The 19,219-nt window shown below is 42.6% G+C and overlaps 1 protein-coding gene across 1 annotated transcript in view; it reads right to left on the reverse strand.

Moving 5' to 3' along the window:
• Positions 1 to 17,109, reverse strand: part of tbx15 (T-box transcription factor 15) — a 37,515-nt gene extending 20,406 nt beyond the window's left edge. Inside the window, exons 1-3 of the mRNA XM_070975656.1 lie at positions 16,605 to 17,109; positions 9,781 to 9,988; positions 6,096 to 6,197 (exon numbers count right to left, since the gene is read on the reverse strand). Of these exons, the coding sequence (XP_070831757.1) occupies positions 6,096 to 6,197; positions 9,781 to 9,988; positions 16,605 to 16,791 (497 nt within the window). The 5' untranslated portion in view covers positions 16,792 to 17,109. The remainder of the gene's footprint in view (positions 1 to 6,095; positions 6,198 to 9,780; positions 9,989 to 16,604) is intronic.
• Between the last annotated feature and the right edge of the window lie 2,110 nt (positions 17,110 to 19,219).

A 19,219-nucleotide genomic window follows, 5' to 3' on the forward strand; every position in this document is an offset into this window, starting at 1 on the left:
TGCAACACTATTAATAAAGACAGTGTGACACTTGTCAATAGCCTGCATTGGAGGCACATAAACATTCAGTTATTTTCTGCTGATCCAGCTAAGCCCTCATGGCCGTGCTGTTTCTGTATTTTCCCACAAGTCATGGTGTGGGCGTCTCTAAGAGAAGGATTAATTCCTTGAATTGTAACTTTCTGTAGGTGAGACCTTTTGTTTGTCTTTTGCATGGTGACTGTCGCTGCTCATGCTGAGTTTATTTCAAACACGCACTTCCTGTGTATCAGGAGAGAGCGACCACACAGAAAGTGTTGGCTCGCTAAGTCAAGTCAAGCCAATATTATTTATACAGCCCAATGTCACAAGTCAGCCTTTCGGGGCTTTACAATCCATACAGCATTACGATATGCTCCATCATTAGACCCTTGATTCTGATATAGGAAAAACTGTATATAAGAGATGTAAACTAACCCTTTATTGATATGAAAATGTCTGTGCTTACTGGTAAACGGTGAAACAATGAACTACAAAAAAGAACACTTAACTACCTGTTGCAGGTTTTTATTATATTTAATACTAAGCACACACCTCCACACGCAGCGCTGACTTTTGACCTTAACGCACACACACTCACACATGCATACACAGCCACAAAGGGTGCCAGGCGTTTCTGTAATTTCCTGTTTGGACTGCTGTTTAGGGTTACGCTCGGCGTAGCAGGGAAAGTGTTAAGGAACGAGGAAACTTTAGCCCCAAACAGGACTGGAAATCTGATTAGTCCCTCCGCTTTCATCTTCCATAAATCTGCCATCTGGCACCGGCAGGATCAATAAAGACTGGACTTTATGTGACACTCTTACTGGACAGATGGGGGTGAGGGGAGGAGGGGTCCTTTCCCTCCTCAGCCAACACTAAACCACACAGCTGACAAATCCAAACTGCAATGCATACTCTTATTCTCTTTTTCTTCCTCTCACATGCACAACTGCATCCACTGGGATAAACACACACACAGTGTGTGAAAATACACACGTAGAGAGACACACTCCAGTCAGAGAGCAAAAACAGGTTGTCAGTTTGTGTGTGAATGTGTGTGTTCTCAGCTCATCGCACATATACTGTAACACAGGCAGGCATGCACATAAAAACACACGCACACATTTACACACACGCCAAACCCAGGCTGTATATTGGGTTACTGTACTGACAGAGTAAATATTGCTATTGAATTACCATTCAGGGTTGACTGGTGTGTGTGTTCTGAATTTGTAAGAGAAGACCAACAGCTTTGTGTGAGCGGATGTGCGTTCTTGAATTTTTATGCTTATGAGGACCAAATGTCCTCACACAAAGATAGATAAATGAGATTTTACTGGCCCTCTCTTCTCCACAGATCCACTTTCAGACGAGGATTAGTGTTTATAGGATCGAGGTTAGAATAAGGTTAGGATAAAGTTTGTTTAGGCTTAGAGTTAAGGTTAAATTTCGGGTTATAGCAACTGTAGTCAATGTTTGTCTTCACAAGCATAGTAACATAAATGCCATTGGTGTTTTTTCCCTTTAAGAATGTATCTCTCATTGTAAGTTGGTTCCTGTGTGTGTGTGTGTGTGTGTGTGTGTGTGTGTGTGTGTGTGTGTGTGTGTGTGTGTGTGTGTGTGTGTGTGTGTGCTCCTCTATTCTATACTTGCAAAGACCAAATGTCCTAAAAACGTCCATCTGAGTTTATTGGAATTAGGATTAGACTGAGGTCATTTAATTATTATGTAAAGAGCTTGGGTTAGGCGTAAAATCAGGTTAGGGTTAGTGGTTGGGAATGAATCACAAATATAACGAGACCCAATGGTGTTTTATCCCCTTTTACTGTGTTATTAATTATCTGCGAGTACTCAAGTGTGTGTGTCCTTTTATTTCTATACCTAATGACAAACATTGCAAAAAGACAATATTTAGCCACTTCTCATACCAACATGGCTTAGGCTTTGAAATTATGACTTGAGTTCATTGGATCAAACTTAGAATTAAGATTAGGTTTGCGTTAAAAGTTGGCATGTTGCCAGTCCTCCTATCTACACAGAGCCACTTTAAAATCAGGTTAAGGTTAAATTTAGAATGAGGCTTAGGCTAACAAACTGGGTTTAAAATCAGATTTAGGCTGGGGTTACTGGGGTCAAGGTTAGATTAGAAATAGGGGTTAGAGGTATGACTGGATTGTGTTCAGCGGCTGTCCTCACATGTATAGCAACATTAATATGTGCATGTGTTTGTGTGTGAGGACCAAATGTCCTCACAAAGACAGGAGAAGCTTTAAATTTGATGTAATTCTTGCAGTCCTCACATCAACACAGGGCCAGTTCAAGTTTACGTCTTGGCTTCATTGGATTAAGGTTAGAAGGAAAACAGCGTAAATGCTTGTAGATGTGTGTTTTATCCCTGCTGAATGTGGGTACCTGGAGGTGTGTGTGTGTGTGTGTGTGTGTGTGTGTGTGTGTGTGTGTGTGTGTGTGTGTGTGTGTGTGTGTGTGTGTGTGCGCGCGTGCGTGCGTGCAACATGCTCTGACACACAGTTGGAGGAATGAAGTACATATGAGGAGCCAGACAGCTCCACGTTCAGCGGCTTGAGCTCGGAGCAAACCGAGCGACTGTCCACATAAAAGAACCGTAATATATGGAGATTTAATGAGCGTGGTACCAATGAGACGTTCCTAAAGAGGGGCAGGGAGCCCAAGTAAAGCAAGTCGATTCCAATAAAGACCGTATTTCCAGACCCCAAACTCCCCAGGACTGTGAGACACACCAGTGACAGCTCCCAGCTCAGTTTGCAAAGGCCTGTGGTAAATTCCCCAGCCAGGAAGAAAATCCTATTTAATTTTACAAGACCTTCTGGCCTCTAAAAATCCTCCATGATGTCTTGGTTCGCTGGTGGGAGATCAGGGAGAGGTGGCAGGGTAGAACGTCTGCTACGGACTGATGGAAAACTCTACTTTAATAAACAAGGAGATGAAATGAAGAAAGCGGGAGGCTCAACACAAGCACACACAGAGCACACTGAGGACACTTTATTCATGTACATTATTTTTTTGTTTTTATGCAGACTTTTAATTTCTGTCAAACAAACTGTTTTTTGTCAGAAAAAATCTGCTTCGACTTGGCAAAAGGGGGAAGCGCCTTTTCTCCATTTCCGAAGAGGGGCCGTATCTGTCGCATACTCAGCCCTTAATCAGATACCGTCTCCTCATCGCAATGCATGAAAACAAAAGAACTACCTCCCCGTAAACATGTTTTATGTCACTGAACTTTAAAACTTTGGGTTATGCTGACCAGCTGCCAAGAAAAGCCACGCTGGCCCTTAAAACGGTGCTGAAACACTACTGAGAACACAAACACAACTCAGCAGAACTTGTTATGCAACTGTGTTCAAAGACATGTGTCTGTGTTACTGTTCATACAGTGAACTCTTCTCTGGATTTTTCAGACTATGTATATTTTGATAGGTCAGGCATTACTGAGCTTCACTGTTGAATACTGGTTTGCATTTCAGCTTTTGGAGAATGTGTACATGTATCATGTATTCAAAGGTTTTATGAATGAAGGAGTTCCTCACAAGTGAAATACACTGAAATACACAAAATCCTTCGAGTGAATTTATCACAATGAAAAGAAAAAAATGCCTCACTGAAAAGTAAAAGAGCTGTATTCAAATTTTATTTCAAGGGTCCATATGAACCATATTTGGATTAACTCAAGTGCAAGTATTTTCAACATCTGTCAGTCAAATTTTGAAGTGACAGCAGGTTTCAATTCGATATTTAGAATTTTGATGAAATGAAACTTGTTTGCATTTGCATGAGGTAAAGTATCACATGTCTTACTTCATTTGTTGTCCAAAAACAATTAAAAGCATCTTAATGAGCCACACCGGTCCACTGGGGGACATGTTACATCATTATGATGAATATGGGCACTGCTGGTTACTTTGACTTAAACCCACATACACCAGCACACACTCCTGACACACTCAATAGAATACCAAGTATGTATTAATCCACAGCTGAAAATAGTCCCCAACAAATGCACTATTTTCTCCTGTCTGAGTAGAACTTGTTAAAATCTAGAGTCCCTTGCTGCTTTAGGAAATTTTTAAAAATAAACATTTAAAATTAAAGTATACATTGGTGGGCAGTTTTTAAAGATTTGCTTCTTCAGCAGGAACCTGTGGACCTGAGTGCCACAGACAGGCTGGGAAACAGGAACGCATACAGACTAAAGCCTTGATCACAGGCCAGGAGAGACGCGGACTTGCACACGGACAGCGGACATGCTTCTCTACACACTACAACCGAGGGTCTGCATATGCAAACACATGACACACATACACACAAGAAGAAACATGAAAAACATGAAAAAGTCAAAAATGATCAATTGCTTAAAGATGCGGGACACAGTATGATGCATGGACCAAGCGTCCAGACAGTCTACGTGGTCATAAATTTTGGGGCGCGCACAGATGTCTGCACAGAGGTCACCGAGACCGTCGCGGACTTGGAAAAATAGCAGAATTTCTGTTTGTCCTTTCTTGGGAATTGTTGACAATAACACGAATACAGGATATTGCCGGCCTTATCTTTCAGAGGCTTTTCTTGTTAATATGTAGAAAAATAAGAGGGTATCTGGAGTTTTAAACATCAATATTAAATATCAGAACAGAAAAACTGTCTGCTGGCAGCTTTGATACAAAAACAGCAGCATCAGCTTTTGGAGGCCCCAACTGGTGGAACTCTATTTTGAACGTAATGAGGCAGGCTCTGGGTTATTTGCCACATTATCACTTCATCACACACAGTAACAGCCTGTGTCTGCATCAGCGTCTAGAAAACCAGACGCAACCACTGAATACGCAGGTAAACACATTTTTCTCATCATCTTGATCTCACTTGCTCGCTTCTGTCATAATACCCAAAAATATTATATTGAGTCATAAAAGTAACCCGATAAAACTTCCAGAGTCAACCACTACAGCAGCAGGTACATGTGCAGCATCGCTTCCTTTCCCTCTCAGCCTCGTTTTTTCCCATTTCCGTCATTAGACCTGAATGTTGAGGGTTATCCTATTTGCAGGCAGCCTCTGGCTCTGCAGCTCGGCCAGTGGGATGATGAATACATTTCAATCTCCTCTCTCTGGCTCTGACTTCAGGGACTAGCACTGTGGGGCAGGATATCAGTCTTATTGCATATCCAGAGAGATCCATCATATACAAGCCTTCCTCCAACACATGCACACTTTAATCACATTCGCTTCACTTCACTGATGCAAATGATGGGATTAACTACTTTTTCTGTCGTGCCAAGAAGAAGACGGGAACACCTCTCGCAGCAGTTATGAGAAATCTGAAAAATGAAAGAGGCTGGAATGTCTTTGTTCAGTCCAAATCCTGTTAGGTACAACTCTAACATGAGAAATGGCATGAAGACGAGAATAATCCAACTAGGTCAATATGTTTATGCTCGAGCCGACATTTGAGAATCATCCAGGAAAATACAGTCTTGTGTCCAGCTGTAGCAGCGGCAGAAGTGGGAGCTTGCTCATGCAAATATGGCTGTGCATGTGCATATCATGTACAGCTGTGCATTTATTAAAAGGATTTCTGCAGACAGCTATTGACAGACTGAGGCTGCCCAAAGCTGTTCTTTGTGCTGGTGTGCAGCAGCATCTGTTTATTGGACATTCTTTCGTGCTAATGAAAAAATACAGTTGCTCAGCATTTTCTCCGCATTTTAATTCTTTTCATGACTGAGAAGCATCAGAAACAGCATTTAGATCATCATGGCACATTAAGCCCCCCAATGAAACCCAAAAATATGAGATCATTCTGGTTTAGCAGCAGTTTGGTAGACTCTGGGATACATTCATGCATTTAGATGGAGGGAGACATGGCAAGGAATGAAAAATAAAATGCGCAAAGACAGTTAAATTTAGTGTCAGGTTTTACGCTGTTTTCAGTCAATGCCATCAGAGAGGAACCTCTGTTCTGGACAAATTTGAGCAGCTCATGTCTGATATGTCAGCACAGGCATTCACTCCCGTCCATGTGTTTGCGTGTGGGGACAGTACCTGTATCTCTTGTTGTCCACAGGCACGATGTCCATGGCGATGTAATACTGCTGATGAGGGTCCAGGCCCGCAATCTTTACTCGCATGGCAGGAAACATCCTCCTGAAGGGGAAAAAGCAGCACATTCAGATAAATCTGATGGAGTAATACTCATTTCTGTCACTTTCCATCTGTTACTGTATGCAAATGAAGACAAGAGATGAATAACATTTTAAAAAATACCAGTGAGCTAAAAAAAAAAAAAACACCTTTACAGATGAAAAAAAAAAAATGCCAAAAATTCCTCCAGACCCAGATGTAGACCATCTGAGGACACTGAAACCACACTTTAGCGTCAGCGGCTGTCGCATGGCAAATTGACCCACAACACATATCGTAAAGAAACTAATACATCACTGCTTTTAATCAGTTTAGGAATGAAGAAAACATGCACGGTTGACTAAAATTGGCTAAAAGTTCTGACTGGATGTCAGTTTTCTGCTGCTGTGGTCAAGGAGGAACATGAGGTAGACACATACAGAAACAAAGATTATTTAAGCAAGCGTTCATCTTCTGGTCACAGTTAGGATTTTGATAGTAACAAACCCAAAATGCTGAGAAATAACCTGGTAAACTCATTGATCTGAGGGGAAAAAAGTATACACTAGTGTAGGATGATGTACTGGCATAAGTGTAATTACTTTCAGATAAAAACACCTCTTTTATATCAGGTCACCCTATGAAAAGCCACTTAATCTAAAAACAGGAATTCCTAATCAACAAAGAACATTTCAAGCGTTATGAAAAAGCAGGCGCTTGAAGCTACAGATCTGAGTTTTCCTCCGACTCTCCTCAGACCTCAGTGCAGTGAAACACTGAGCATGCCTCCTTTCTGCTGTGAGCATGGAAGCTACACAGTGGACTGTTACATTATCAGAACGTCATCACTGGACACACTGAATATGATCCACACTGAATGAAAATCAAAGTAGTGAGAGTTTACAGGGAGTTTTAAAAATGTAAAATATGATTTGCTTTTTGTTCTACTTGAGCAGAGATCTCTGTAAGTCATTAATCTCTGAAATGAAGAAGAGTCTCCGTCATTCATTTGAACAACCTCCCAGCTGATGTAAACACAGTGATGTTTGTGCAGCGCTGAGTAAACCCATCAAACAGCACGCAGGCGCATGTTTGGAGCGTTCATTAATGGGTCCCAGGGTGGAAATTTAAAAAAGACAATGTCAAAATGTTTCAAACGTTCAAAATTTGATTCTGTGTCAGTGTGTTGGGTTTTTTTTTAGTGCATATTTTCACACATCCCTCAGTTTCAGGCTGACAGCTCCTTCAGCTGAAGACAGACTGAGATTCATCCACGAAAGCCAGTTTGCAGCTTACAAAGTGGAAAGTCTCCTCTCAGCATGTTTAGCACTTTAGGATTCGAGGAGATGCAGCTTTTGGTCAGTTTTTTAACATATATTATGTAATCATCAGATTTATTTCATTCATTCAAATAAACCACATTTATTTCAAAATTCCTGAATCAGAGCCTTTTCTCAGCTCTGTCATTACTCCTTGGATTTTTTTAAAAATATTCTCTGCTCATTGGGTCTGCTCATAGCGTGAAAAACCAGCTCATTTCTGTCATTTGAATTATTCCAGAATTTTCATCATGTATGTGGAGGGAAATACTTTGGTCCTTATGTCATGTCACTCTGACCTCTGACCTTTGCACTCCATGCATTTAGGGATTATTCTGTGGTAGAGTCCTTATTTTAATAGTGTTATTTATAGCCATATAAAATTATATTTCTATCCTTGGAATATTTTTAGCAACCAGCTCCTGCAGTTCTGCAGCTGCAGCCTGAAGTCTGAGTCTTTAACTCATGCAAACCTCATGAAAATTTAACTAAAAAAAAAACAAAAAAAAACGGCACCTATATTAACGGTCTATACACGGAGAGGGAGACATTTCAGCTTAATTCCTCGTTTTGCACTTCAAAAGCTGCATTTTTCCCTTTTCATTTAAAGGTCGTAAATCCGGGCCTACCTAATGAGAACAGAGGGCTGTTCTCCTGCGTCCCTTCTCTGGATTTATGGCCTTATTATGAGCAGGCCGTGAAATACACACGGCGACGGCCGTGTCCGCCTTCACTCTGCTTCAGCGCAAACTGATTGCTGCTCTATTTATGAGCTGATTACCAATTTCAACCCAATTCATAAAAAGAGCAGAGTGTAGTCTGTAACGAGCAGAGGAGAGCGTTTAGTCTGAAGGCAGAGCCGAGCAACTGAGAACAGCTCGGTGTCATCTGAGGCTGCACAGACCAAATAAATAAAAGTGTTCAGTAACCGAACAGAATGACTCAAATACATAGATGCACCTCAGCTACTTTATACATTACAAACAAATACAACTCTGCTGTTAAACAGAGAAACATGTAATGAAATGATTCTGTGATTATTTATTCAGTCTCAGCTCAGTCCAGTCTCACTCTCCCCGCTGCCTGAAAAAGGTCTCCGATAAATAAACCTTTAGCTGATTAGAGTGACTTTCTGTTAACATGTGATTTTAGCCATTTTTCAAGAAGAAATATTCCACACAGAAAAGGCGTTATTAGTGTGCAGGAAGTGGACCAGAGCTGAAGCATCCTTTTCACGTGCCTAAACTGGATTTTCCTGGGAACAGATGTAACATGTGAGATAATTCGTTCAATGCTTTTGTCTTGTCAGTCTTGAAAAAACTGCCATCACTCCGCAGGAAAAGTTTGAGCCAATAAATAATTTTCGTACAAGCTTGTGTTGGAAGGAATTATCTCACCTCACTGCCGATGTTCATTCACTTAACTTGAGAACCAAATGCTGTAAAGACTCAGCACGATATTAAAGATCTTGTTATATTAGATGTTTGTGAAAGTCGAAGCAGTACTGAGCCTTGAGTCAGTTATGCCGACTCAGGTGAACAGAGGGGGGTGTTAGTGCAAATGTGCGGCGCTCCGAGCGCGGGGAGCGGAGCAGACTGCGGGGAAAGGTCCTTCCTGCAGGATCCGTAGGTCAACTTCTGCGCTTGCTCTGGGTTTGGACTGTTGGCCCGAGAGAGCGAGAAAAAGCCGGAACATGTTACAGAGAGATTAATTCGAACCAGCTACTCTTCGACATCAGGAATAACCTGCCGCGTCATGAAGGCCTGAACACAACAGAGAGGCCTGCATGTGCAACACATTAACACCCTCAGAGCTGTGTGTGTGTGTGTGTGTGTGTGTGTGTGTGTGTGTGTGTGTGTGTGTGTGTGTGCGTGTGTGTGTGTGTGTGTGTGTGTGCGTGCGGGTGTGGGTGGTTGGGTGTTGATTCCTTTCAAAATGACGCAGTAATGTGTGTTTGTGGGTCGGTGCGCTTGCAGATTTTACTTTGTGTTTGTGTGTGATACTTGATTCTGAGCTCTCATTATCCGATGTTATGAGAGATTATTTTAAAAAATAACTCATAATGGGAAAGATAATGAAATAATGAACGCACTTTATGTCGGCTGTTTGTCCTCGCCAAATAATAATAAAAACTTTTGTGCGTATAAGTTTGTAAATCGCCATTTGCGCACAATTGGTGCAGCGCCGCAGAGCTGCATGTTGACCGCCTGATATTGTGTGTGTGTGTGTGTGTGTGTGTGTGTGTGTGTGTGTGTGTGTGTGTGTGTGTGTGTGTGTGTCCGGCCTACCTGCCCGCCTTGGTGATGATCATCTCTGTGCCGATGTCATGGAAGCGCTTCCACAGGTCTGCGCACTGCAGCTCCACCTGAATCTCCTCCATGGAGGACGGGGGCGACGGTTCGCAGGGGCCGGGGGCCAGGTCGTCAGGTGAGCCGAAGGAGCACGACGTCCTTTCGGCCAGACCCTCTCCGTCCGAGCCGGGACTCGCCTCCGAGTCTGAGGGGGAAATGAGAAAGATGATGAGAAGGCAGCTCTGAAACAGTGGAATTAATATTAGGCTTTACGCAGGAAACTTGGCACGGGGAGAAAGTACAGCGGTTCTCTCCGCTGACTCCAAATCACCTGCCGTCTGCAGCTTGGAGAGAAGCGGCAGAGTCTGGCTCGCTGGCTCAACTCGTCATGGATTTCTGGGTTTATGTCAAAAGCAGAATAAATGCTGCGTAAAGCCTTTGAAATGCGATGTAGAAAATATTAAATTTTAAATTGGGCCACACAATGACGAACTCCGATGGGAAGCGTTCAGCAAATGAAGTTTCCCCTCAAGTGCTCCTTCTGGACCGAGTTTAACAGACTGACCATTCAGAGTCATCAACACGGTCACAATGTGGGAGCAGATAAAAACGTTCCCTCCATCCTGACACCAGTCCAGACCTACAGGAAAGCTTTCCATCCATGGGAGCCTCGAGCCCACAGACACCGAGCGGGATGACCTCAGCCTCCTTTACATTTGCTGTATTCACTTCATTTTCATCCAGCAGCCTAACTGCACAGGTCACAGCAGGGTGGACACAATAACAGGAACAATGACAGTCTTAAACCCCGCATGACCCTGATGAAGAACTGTAATGTTCAGCAGGTAAAATGCATCAGAGGGTTTTCCTTTTATTTTGTCCACATGCATTTTCACTGTTATTTTCACTGTATTATTTAATCTCAAAAACCATAAACTGCACTATTTCTTGAAAGTGAAACAAGAAATTAGAAGTTCCAAGATGCTTTTTTTTTGTTTAAATGAATAATAACACTTTCAAACATCAATATCTACTTCCACTGATGATTTTTTCATATTTGACTCTGACTTTTAAAGGTTACTTAACACATGTATTATTTTTTTTTATTATTATTCTATGATTTATTTTTTTTTAAGGGGGGTTAAATATCAAAATACATCATAGTTTTCCAGCTGGGGTGTAAAAATGTTAAAGCTCTTCAAAAACGGCACTTTACTGAGATAAAACCCTCATAAGATCGCCACATGCTATCTCTTATTTCTCTTTTCTCAGAAATATTTTACAGCTGAATATCCTTCACCCCCTCCAACACCACCATGCAAAAAAATAAAAAAGAATCTAATAATGTATTATTTATTGACGGCCCTGACACGAGGAGGTTGACTTGGCAGACTAAGGGCACACAAATATGGTTATGCAAATGCAGAACTGCTGAGAGACTGGACAGCGTCCCAGACGAAACCGCCACAGCGCAGGCCGAGCCAACCCCGCTGGAAACAAGAGCATGGAGAGGAGAGATGGAGATAGGAAGAGCGGAGGGAGGAGGAGAGCAGGGGTGGAGGGCTGTAATGACCAGAAACAGAGACAGACTTTCCATCATCTTGGGAGATCCTTCCAGTGTCACTGCAGCCAGTGAGGACTGTCACACATGATTACTCTCCCCTTCTTCTCCCTTTAACTGTTCACACACATGCAGCTACACACTCAGCCAGTCAGTCAGTCAGTCAGTCAGTCAGCCAGTCAGTCAGTCAGTCAGTCAGTCAGCTGCCCCCTCACTCCCTCTAAAAACACTCATTACACATAGTGTTAAAGGAAGAGGACAGCATGGATGGCTCAAATCTTAACCAAATACACTGCAAGCCTGCACTGAAGGAGAACAGGGACATCTGATTGTTGCAGGGCCTTTTCCAGTTTATTTCTATGCCACATACAGGGAGCACATGCTGGGTTCAACAGCATATATTAGAATGAGCTGGGCTGATATTGCAAAGCTGTTTTACACCTGTGATTTTTCACTTGTTTCCCACATTTTACAGTGTCTGATGTTTTTTTTTATAAATTGTTTTCCTAGCTGTACCACTGTCAATCGGAATAATACTGTCCGATACCCTGACAAGGCAGCACAGCTCAGATATCTCAGCCTCAAGCGTCTTTGCACAAACTGATTCCCAACAAAACTTCTGAGGTGTAAACTGAGCCTAGACTGCTATATGATTCTGTTAATATCCACCAGATACAAACATCTGCAGCATTTTTTTCACATTCATTGTTGGGTAATAGTGAATAATTTATCATTTCAGAGACAAAAATTTCTGTCTTCTACCCAAGCAAGGAGATAAATCTAAGGGAATGTTGTTAGTCTAGAGATTTTGGCTTCTATAATAATCAGCTGTTTTTCCACTGTGACAGGAACAAGATTTGACACCACATAGAAAATGTGAAATTTCTGGCATCCAAAGTGATATCTGCTTGAATATTTGCATTAAAAACAGGCTGAAAAGCCACATTGAGGAACCCCGTATCTACTGCACGGATCTAAAACTGGATGTTGTGAGAAACGGAGGCATTCAGAGGAAACACATGCATTCCAGGCAGCAAAAGCGGCCCGACTAAATAAGATAATTTGGCAGGAACGCCTCCGAGATGCAGAGTGTGGAATTGCAGGCCAAGCAGGGGCCTGTCAACTCTGCCCGGACACCCTGTCATCAGGCTGAAGGACCTGTACTCTGCCACTCACCAGACACACACACACACACACACACACACACACACACACGCACACGCACACACACACAAATTGGTTGCATACACACACAGGTCCAAACCAAGCTGTATGCATGAGTTTTTGCATATGTTCATGAGTCAAACATCAGGCCTGAAGTCAGTGGCAAATTATCACTACAGCTCAAACTGAACAATACTTTTAGACCAGCATCGCACAGCAGAGTGTGAAGTTTTCTTTCAGTTTACAAGTTGAAGCTTTTTGTTTTTGTTTTTTTGTTTTTTTTTTTTTAAGTTCAATTAATAAAAACTGACATTTATTGATGAACAAAAATTTGCCCCCTCAGCTGAACGCTGCCCTGACATCTACTGTGGTTACACACACACACACACACACACACACACACACACACACACACACACACACACACAAACACACACACACACACACACACACACACACAGGGCCTGTATGTTGTGGTTAAGAGCTCCCAATCAGCTCATGCCAGGCCTCATTAAAATGAGGCTAACATCCATAGAAGGCCACTAATTGTTCTGAATTGAATTGAAGTCAGTGCTGTACATCAAATCATCCTCTATGTCAGCTCCAGACAGCTGGGGAAAGTCTGAAGTTGCATGAACGTCATATGCTTTAAATGAAAGTATTACCAAAAGAAGAGGAGGATTTTAATCAGAAAGCAGGTGAAGCTGTAACTATTTTCAATTGGGGAGGAAATTAAAAAAAATCATTTATAGATTAATAGGTCTTTATTTTTACATTAAAGGCCTCTTGTGGGGAGCTGGTTTTAATGAGGCTGAAGCAGAGTTTTTAAACTGGGAGCTGCAGATAAATACAGGAAACAGCACTCATTATGAGAATCGTGTTTATCATTAAAATACAGATTTCTTTTACGATGTCTTTAACAAAGAGAATTAACCTCTTGATTGTGTTTCAAAACATTTTGCACTGCCAGGCATGTGATACTGTTAGAATGTATGGAAATATTTCTTTGCATATTTTATAGATTCTTTGGGAAAATTCAGGGAGGATATCAAAAGCTTAAGAGGTGAAGAAATAAGAGTCATACGCTGACTACTACTATTCATTTACAGTGAAAAGGTCTTTCATGCAGTTGAAGTTGCCGCAGATTTCTGAGGTGGACAGTAGCAATGTGTCAACCATGAAATCACCGAGTAACCCAATCCACACAATGAGAGCACCTGTTTCCACACTGATGGAGACTCAGGCACGAAGGAAGCAGTAAAAGCTTCAGTCCGGCTCATATACACATCTCTTTTATCAGCCTGCATGCTTAATGCAGACCGAGAAATTACTTTTTTGAGAAGCACTGAATGGAGAGAGCAGAGTCTGGATCATTTTGGTATTAGAGTATTATGAAACAGTCGTTTTAATTAGCATATGTCTAGTGAGACGTCAGGTGCTTGTAGTGAATTCGTTCTGTGCGTAAAAGCGAAAAGTATCACCTTGTAAATCACAGTTTGAGCCGGGCCTGTGATAAATGCTAAAATATTAAATTATACTATCTGTAGTTCAACTTGTTAACTAGTGACTTAAAGGGTAAATATTATGGAGATGTGGTTGTATTAGTTTTGTGAGGTCTAACAAAACTGCTTTTTCTGTGCTAACTGAACTGTTGAGCTCTTACAGGCAGACCGTTAAATGCGAGCCTGCTTCAGAGCCTGTGCGTTTCTCAGTCCTGCCCTTGTCTTTGAGGCTAATAAACGTGTTATACGACCAACCGGCTTCCAGACTCGCCTGGAGTTGAGTAAAAATAAAATCACTCCGTTAAGGATTCCTCTAAACCACATAATCTGACCACAGAGACTCGCTGTTCTCGGTCACCGCCGCCCGACGCGCCAAAGCGGAGGCTTTAGGACCCGAGCAGGGCCCGCTGAACCTGCCAGGAACCCGCCTGCTAATGAGAGGGACCGGGGGGGGCGAGGAACCGGGAACTGGGTAATTCATTCAGCCACAAATCCTAAAACTCCCCGGACTAAACCTGGGAGATGAAGAACAGAAAGACTTTTCTGCCCCACGGAAACAAGGAACATCAGCGTAATGACTGCAGCGTTGTTTAATGCTGTCTGGGCTTTAGGTTTGTTGATTATCGCTGCCCTTTTAAAAAAACACACAAACAAACGGTTTGTCAGCAGCATTGTAATCATCGTTTAGTTTCACCTCCCTCATTTAACAGACACTTCTACACTTTAATATAAGCAATAACAACAATCTCCCGAAGAGAGGACAGAAGCCCACTCCCAAAAACCCTCTCCTCGTGAAGTGGAAGTTTACCTCTCTGTTTCCATTCTTTTTGAAAGTTTTGCTCTTCAATCGTTCGCTTTCACAGCAGAGGAGTCGTGCGTAAAGGCGCTGCGCCCCGGAGGTCAGACTGCAGCAGGCAGCGGGACTGCGCGTCGGCCTGAGACTGGCTGAGCAGCGCGCAGAGGTAAGCTTCATGTCTGCCTGCCTTTACATTCCTACAAACATGTGCATGTAATATATTATATTATATATGTGATCTTAGAAATGTGTATATTTCCTACGGAGCCCTCAGGCCAAATTAAATATTTGATAAGGATATTTATTTAAGGACGGGCCTCATTTGGATCCATAATCGTCGCAAAGATCATTTTCACTAAATGTAAAATTTTGCAGGAAGACAGCCAAACGTAAACACTGTCCTTGTCTGAACTGAATTGCCTTGAATATTCAAACAAACTGAATTTGTCTGGATGGCTCATGGCGCGCAGCTGTGTCTGTCAGTTTACAACTTAAGTTTGAAAGTGTCGACGTCTCAGCTCAAAGCGAAGCGTCGGGGTTAAAAGTCACCGGTGGTCTGATAAAGTTACGTCTCAGCGGCGCAGCAAGTTTAGTTTCATTCCACCTGCACTTCATTAATTCTCAAAATGGAGCGTGCTGTAGCTTAGATGCTAACAATTTAGTTTACGTTTAAGTTTCTGCCAATAATCCTTGACTAAAAAATATTAAAAATATAGAAATGAATTGCTTCCATAAAAAATGTAGTAGTTGTAAAAATTGCCCGTTTTCAAAATTGCCTAATCGTATCTGTGTTATATGGAAATTTGCTTAAACAACAAATATTAGCACTTTTAATCTTGATTTCCAGAACTGGTCACTTCGTTTATTACACCTCAATAAAAAAAATCCTCTTAATCTCTGTTGTAAATGTTTGTTTTTTTTTTTTATTTGATTGTTTTTCCAGACATTTTCCACAAATGATCAGGTGTTCAGTTATCACCTTTAAAGTGCTCTGAGCGCGCTCATACCTGCAGGATACTGGACGCTGTGCTTGTGGCGCAGGAAGGACGCTTTCATTGTGAAGTCGACTGCAGCTCTGCACAGAGGCCGCGGTTTGTTTCTCAGCAGCGGACACCATCATGCAAAATGGATTTCTCTTTCAGAATGAAACACATCAGATCATTTACTTCATGCCAGCGGATGCTCGTGCAGCAAGCCGAGGCCTCCGTGCAGGCCTGCAGCCAATCTCATACTGAAAGCAAACAGCGTCCCAACAGCAACACAGCTTTACGCATGAACTCATCTTTGACTCAGATTTTTTGTCACTAATATCTAACAGTGGAGTCCAGCAGTCCGGAGTCAAAACCTGGACAAACCAGCCCGCTTTGGCAAAAGACACATCTGATCACTTCGCCTGATGTTGAGTCCTAAAACCTTTCACGAGGCTGTTTTCATAGTTAGATTTGTTACGGATGCGAATTAGCTCTTTTAAGGAGTTTTCTTGATGCATATTTTGTGTCATATTCCTGACAGTGGACCAGCAGGACTTGCGTTCTCTACAGGCCTGCACGCATCAGTTTTATAAGATGACAACTTTGTGTGTGTAACAGCTGCAGCGCAGCGAAATCAGTGAGCAGAATCTCTCTCTGGAGTTAAAGAAAAAAATATTGTGGAGCGTATGGCTACAAGCCCTGTCGTGGGTTGGGTCATTGAAAGTGGAGCCATGTTTTGACTCGGGACTCGTCGGTTTGCATTGCCCTGCAGTGATATAACGGAGATCCGGACATTTGAGCGGTGTGGTGCATGTCTGCGCACTGACCCGGGTCCATATCCAGACAGTGCGCCGGGTCCTCCCCGTCCGTGGCGAGGCTCTCCATGGACAACTCCAGCTCCTTCTCCTCCCAGCCCCGGAGCTTCCTCTTCTTGTTGGAGCCGATCAGGGCTTCCACGGAAAAAGCGTGGGCTCTAGAGCTCAGAGCTGCGGCAGATCGCCTCCTCTCACTCATTTCTCTCAAATCCACCCGACGGGGGGGACGCGGCGAAAAACCCACTCCGTCCGTCCAACGCAGTGAAGCAAACAGTAGGAAAAAAATGCACACGTCAGTGTTTACAGCGGGACGCAAACTCACCAAGTGTCCAAAGTAATTCCAACTGTGACTAGAAACGCTGTGTGAAACTTTTGAAGGCAGACTGTGACATCCTGGCTGCGCATGAGATCAAGTCCGGGAGGATTGATAGTTTGGTGCGGTCTGTCGCTTTGCGCGTCTCTCTGTCCTTCCACTCCGCGTCTTTCTTTTCTCTTTCTGTCCCCCTAACTTCTCTCTGATTGATACTCACTTCTGGAGGACTTTTTTTTCCGAGCGCAGGGGGCGGCCCTCCCGCGCCCTGTCAAACCCGCGCATCCAATGAGAAGTGGAGAAAGGCAGCGAGACAAAGTGTTTCGTCCAATGGCAGCGGAGGGAGACGCGCGTCCTGGAAGAGGAACCGTCATCCGGACTGCAGCAGCCTGATGAACTGACTGTATAATGTAGCATTATGCAAAAATGCATTAACTTATCTATTTTCTCATTATGCCTTTATCTGCTTTACACGCAGATTTCCCTGCTAACTGAATAATAAAATGAAAAATAATGCCAATTTGATTTCAGTGATGCAGCCTTTTTATTGACCTCTCCCGTCTCGCTTCTGTGACACTGGAATCCCGCAGCTTCACCTCTCTCCTCCTGTGAAGGTGGATCATCCAGGTTTGGGACTGTCAGCCAAGGCCGACGCGAGGCCCTTGAGAATCATGGCGAAGATCTTACAGTCATTTTAATATCCGTCTTTTCACCAAGTATGACTGAGCCGCCGAGTCCATCATTGCCGGTTACTGTGGGAAAAGTCACATTACAGCTTCATGGTGTCGCCCAACAGCTGAGGAGCCAGAGCAGAGCTGCAGCAGGACAGGTGGGCTGATCTCAGGGCCGCACGGTCGGACGCGAAAAGGAACGAAAAGATTAGTAAGTGAAGTAACGTGGCTCTGCTCGGCTTATTGAGCGCCTATTTCTGCAGGTCGGTAACAGTAAAATGCAATTATGGACAATAAATAGTGTGTTTTGAGGGATGCAAGCAGATGTAAGGACTTTTAGCGTTGAGCACAATCAGCGGCCTGCAATCTATTCATTCTATCAGTCTACTCACGAATTAGCTGCAATTTATTAATCATTAGATTTACTCAAACATGTTGAAACCAAATCCACGGATGAAAACAATAATGGAGCCAAATGGCCTTAAAATAACAGAACACTATGAACGGAAGGGGAATTATTCGATACATTAAAAACCAGTTCGACTGGTTTAAAAATGGGAAAATAAATTCTTGCTTTTAATTTTGTGTTGACAGAATAAAAACAGAACAGAATATTTTTATTTTTGGTCTAATGCAAAAAAGAATGATTTTTAATCGCACTGTATATATTTAATATTGGTTAACACAATATATAAGACAAGTGTTAAATATTAAATAAAAATAATGATAATAACGATCAATAAAAATAATCAGTGATATTCATTAAATACGTTTTGGGTTAGTAATAATAATAATAGAGGCAGGTCATATTTTGCAGCTGTTGGTCAGCTTTTTAAACATATTCTCTGATCTAGTGTGGTTTTTAGAGATTCAGAGTCGCTTTGCGGACACTTTGTTCTGAGCTGCATGTGATCAGTGTGTGCAGTGAGCGGCCTGATGCTCAGGAAGCGGCGCACAAGCCACAGAAAAGAGGCTGATCGCGGGGAGGGAAAATACTCCACACATTTCCCGTCAGTGGCCAAAAGAAAGGATGAGGAAGAAAGAGCTGAGACAGGATGTTCGCTGCTGGTTTGATCCGCCAGAGCAGAGGCGGCTGTTTGCACCGAGCAGGCCTGAGGTCAACCTGCGGCACCTGAAAATGAAGCTTTCCAAAGGTCACCCCTGTGCGCCAGTCATCTGAAAAATCATCATTAAAACGCGCACCTGGATTATAACTCAGCTCAAACTCTGTAGACACTGGCAAATAAAGTTAAGAACATCACAGGAGACGACCAACAAAATTCTAATTAGTTTAAGTTTAAAACCACAAAAACATATTTTGCGGATATACTGTGGACGGATTTTACTGTACCCTGCTGTCTGTAAAAAATCAAAAGCGTCTGGCTCTCTTAAATCCATTGCTTGGTACTGACATACTTTATGTCACTACGGAAATATTATAGAAGTGACTTCATCAGCAACAGCCTCCACAAGTAAACGTAAACCGGCGTCACTGAGATCAGCGCAGGGGAGAATGTGTGCATTTTAGTTGCTTTAATGGAGATAATGTGTGCGCTAACACTGATTTGATCCGAGATTAAATCAAATGGGTGAGCACCCACTGAGAGGAATAATGAGTGTGTAATTGTATCTTTTTGACTGGAATT

Source organism: Chaetodon trifascialis, chromosome 12, assembly GCF_039877785.1.
Source record: "Chaetodon trifascialis isolate fChaTrf1 chromosome 12, fChaTrf1.hap1, whole genome shotgun sequence".
NCBI lineage: Eukaryota > Metazoa > Chordata > Actinopteri > Chaetodontiformes > Chaetodontidae > Chaetodon > Chaetodon trifascialis.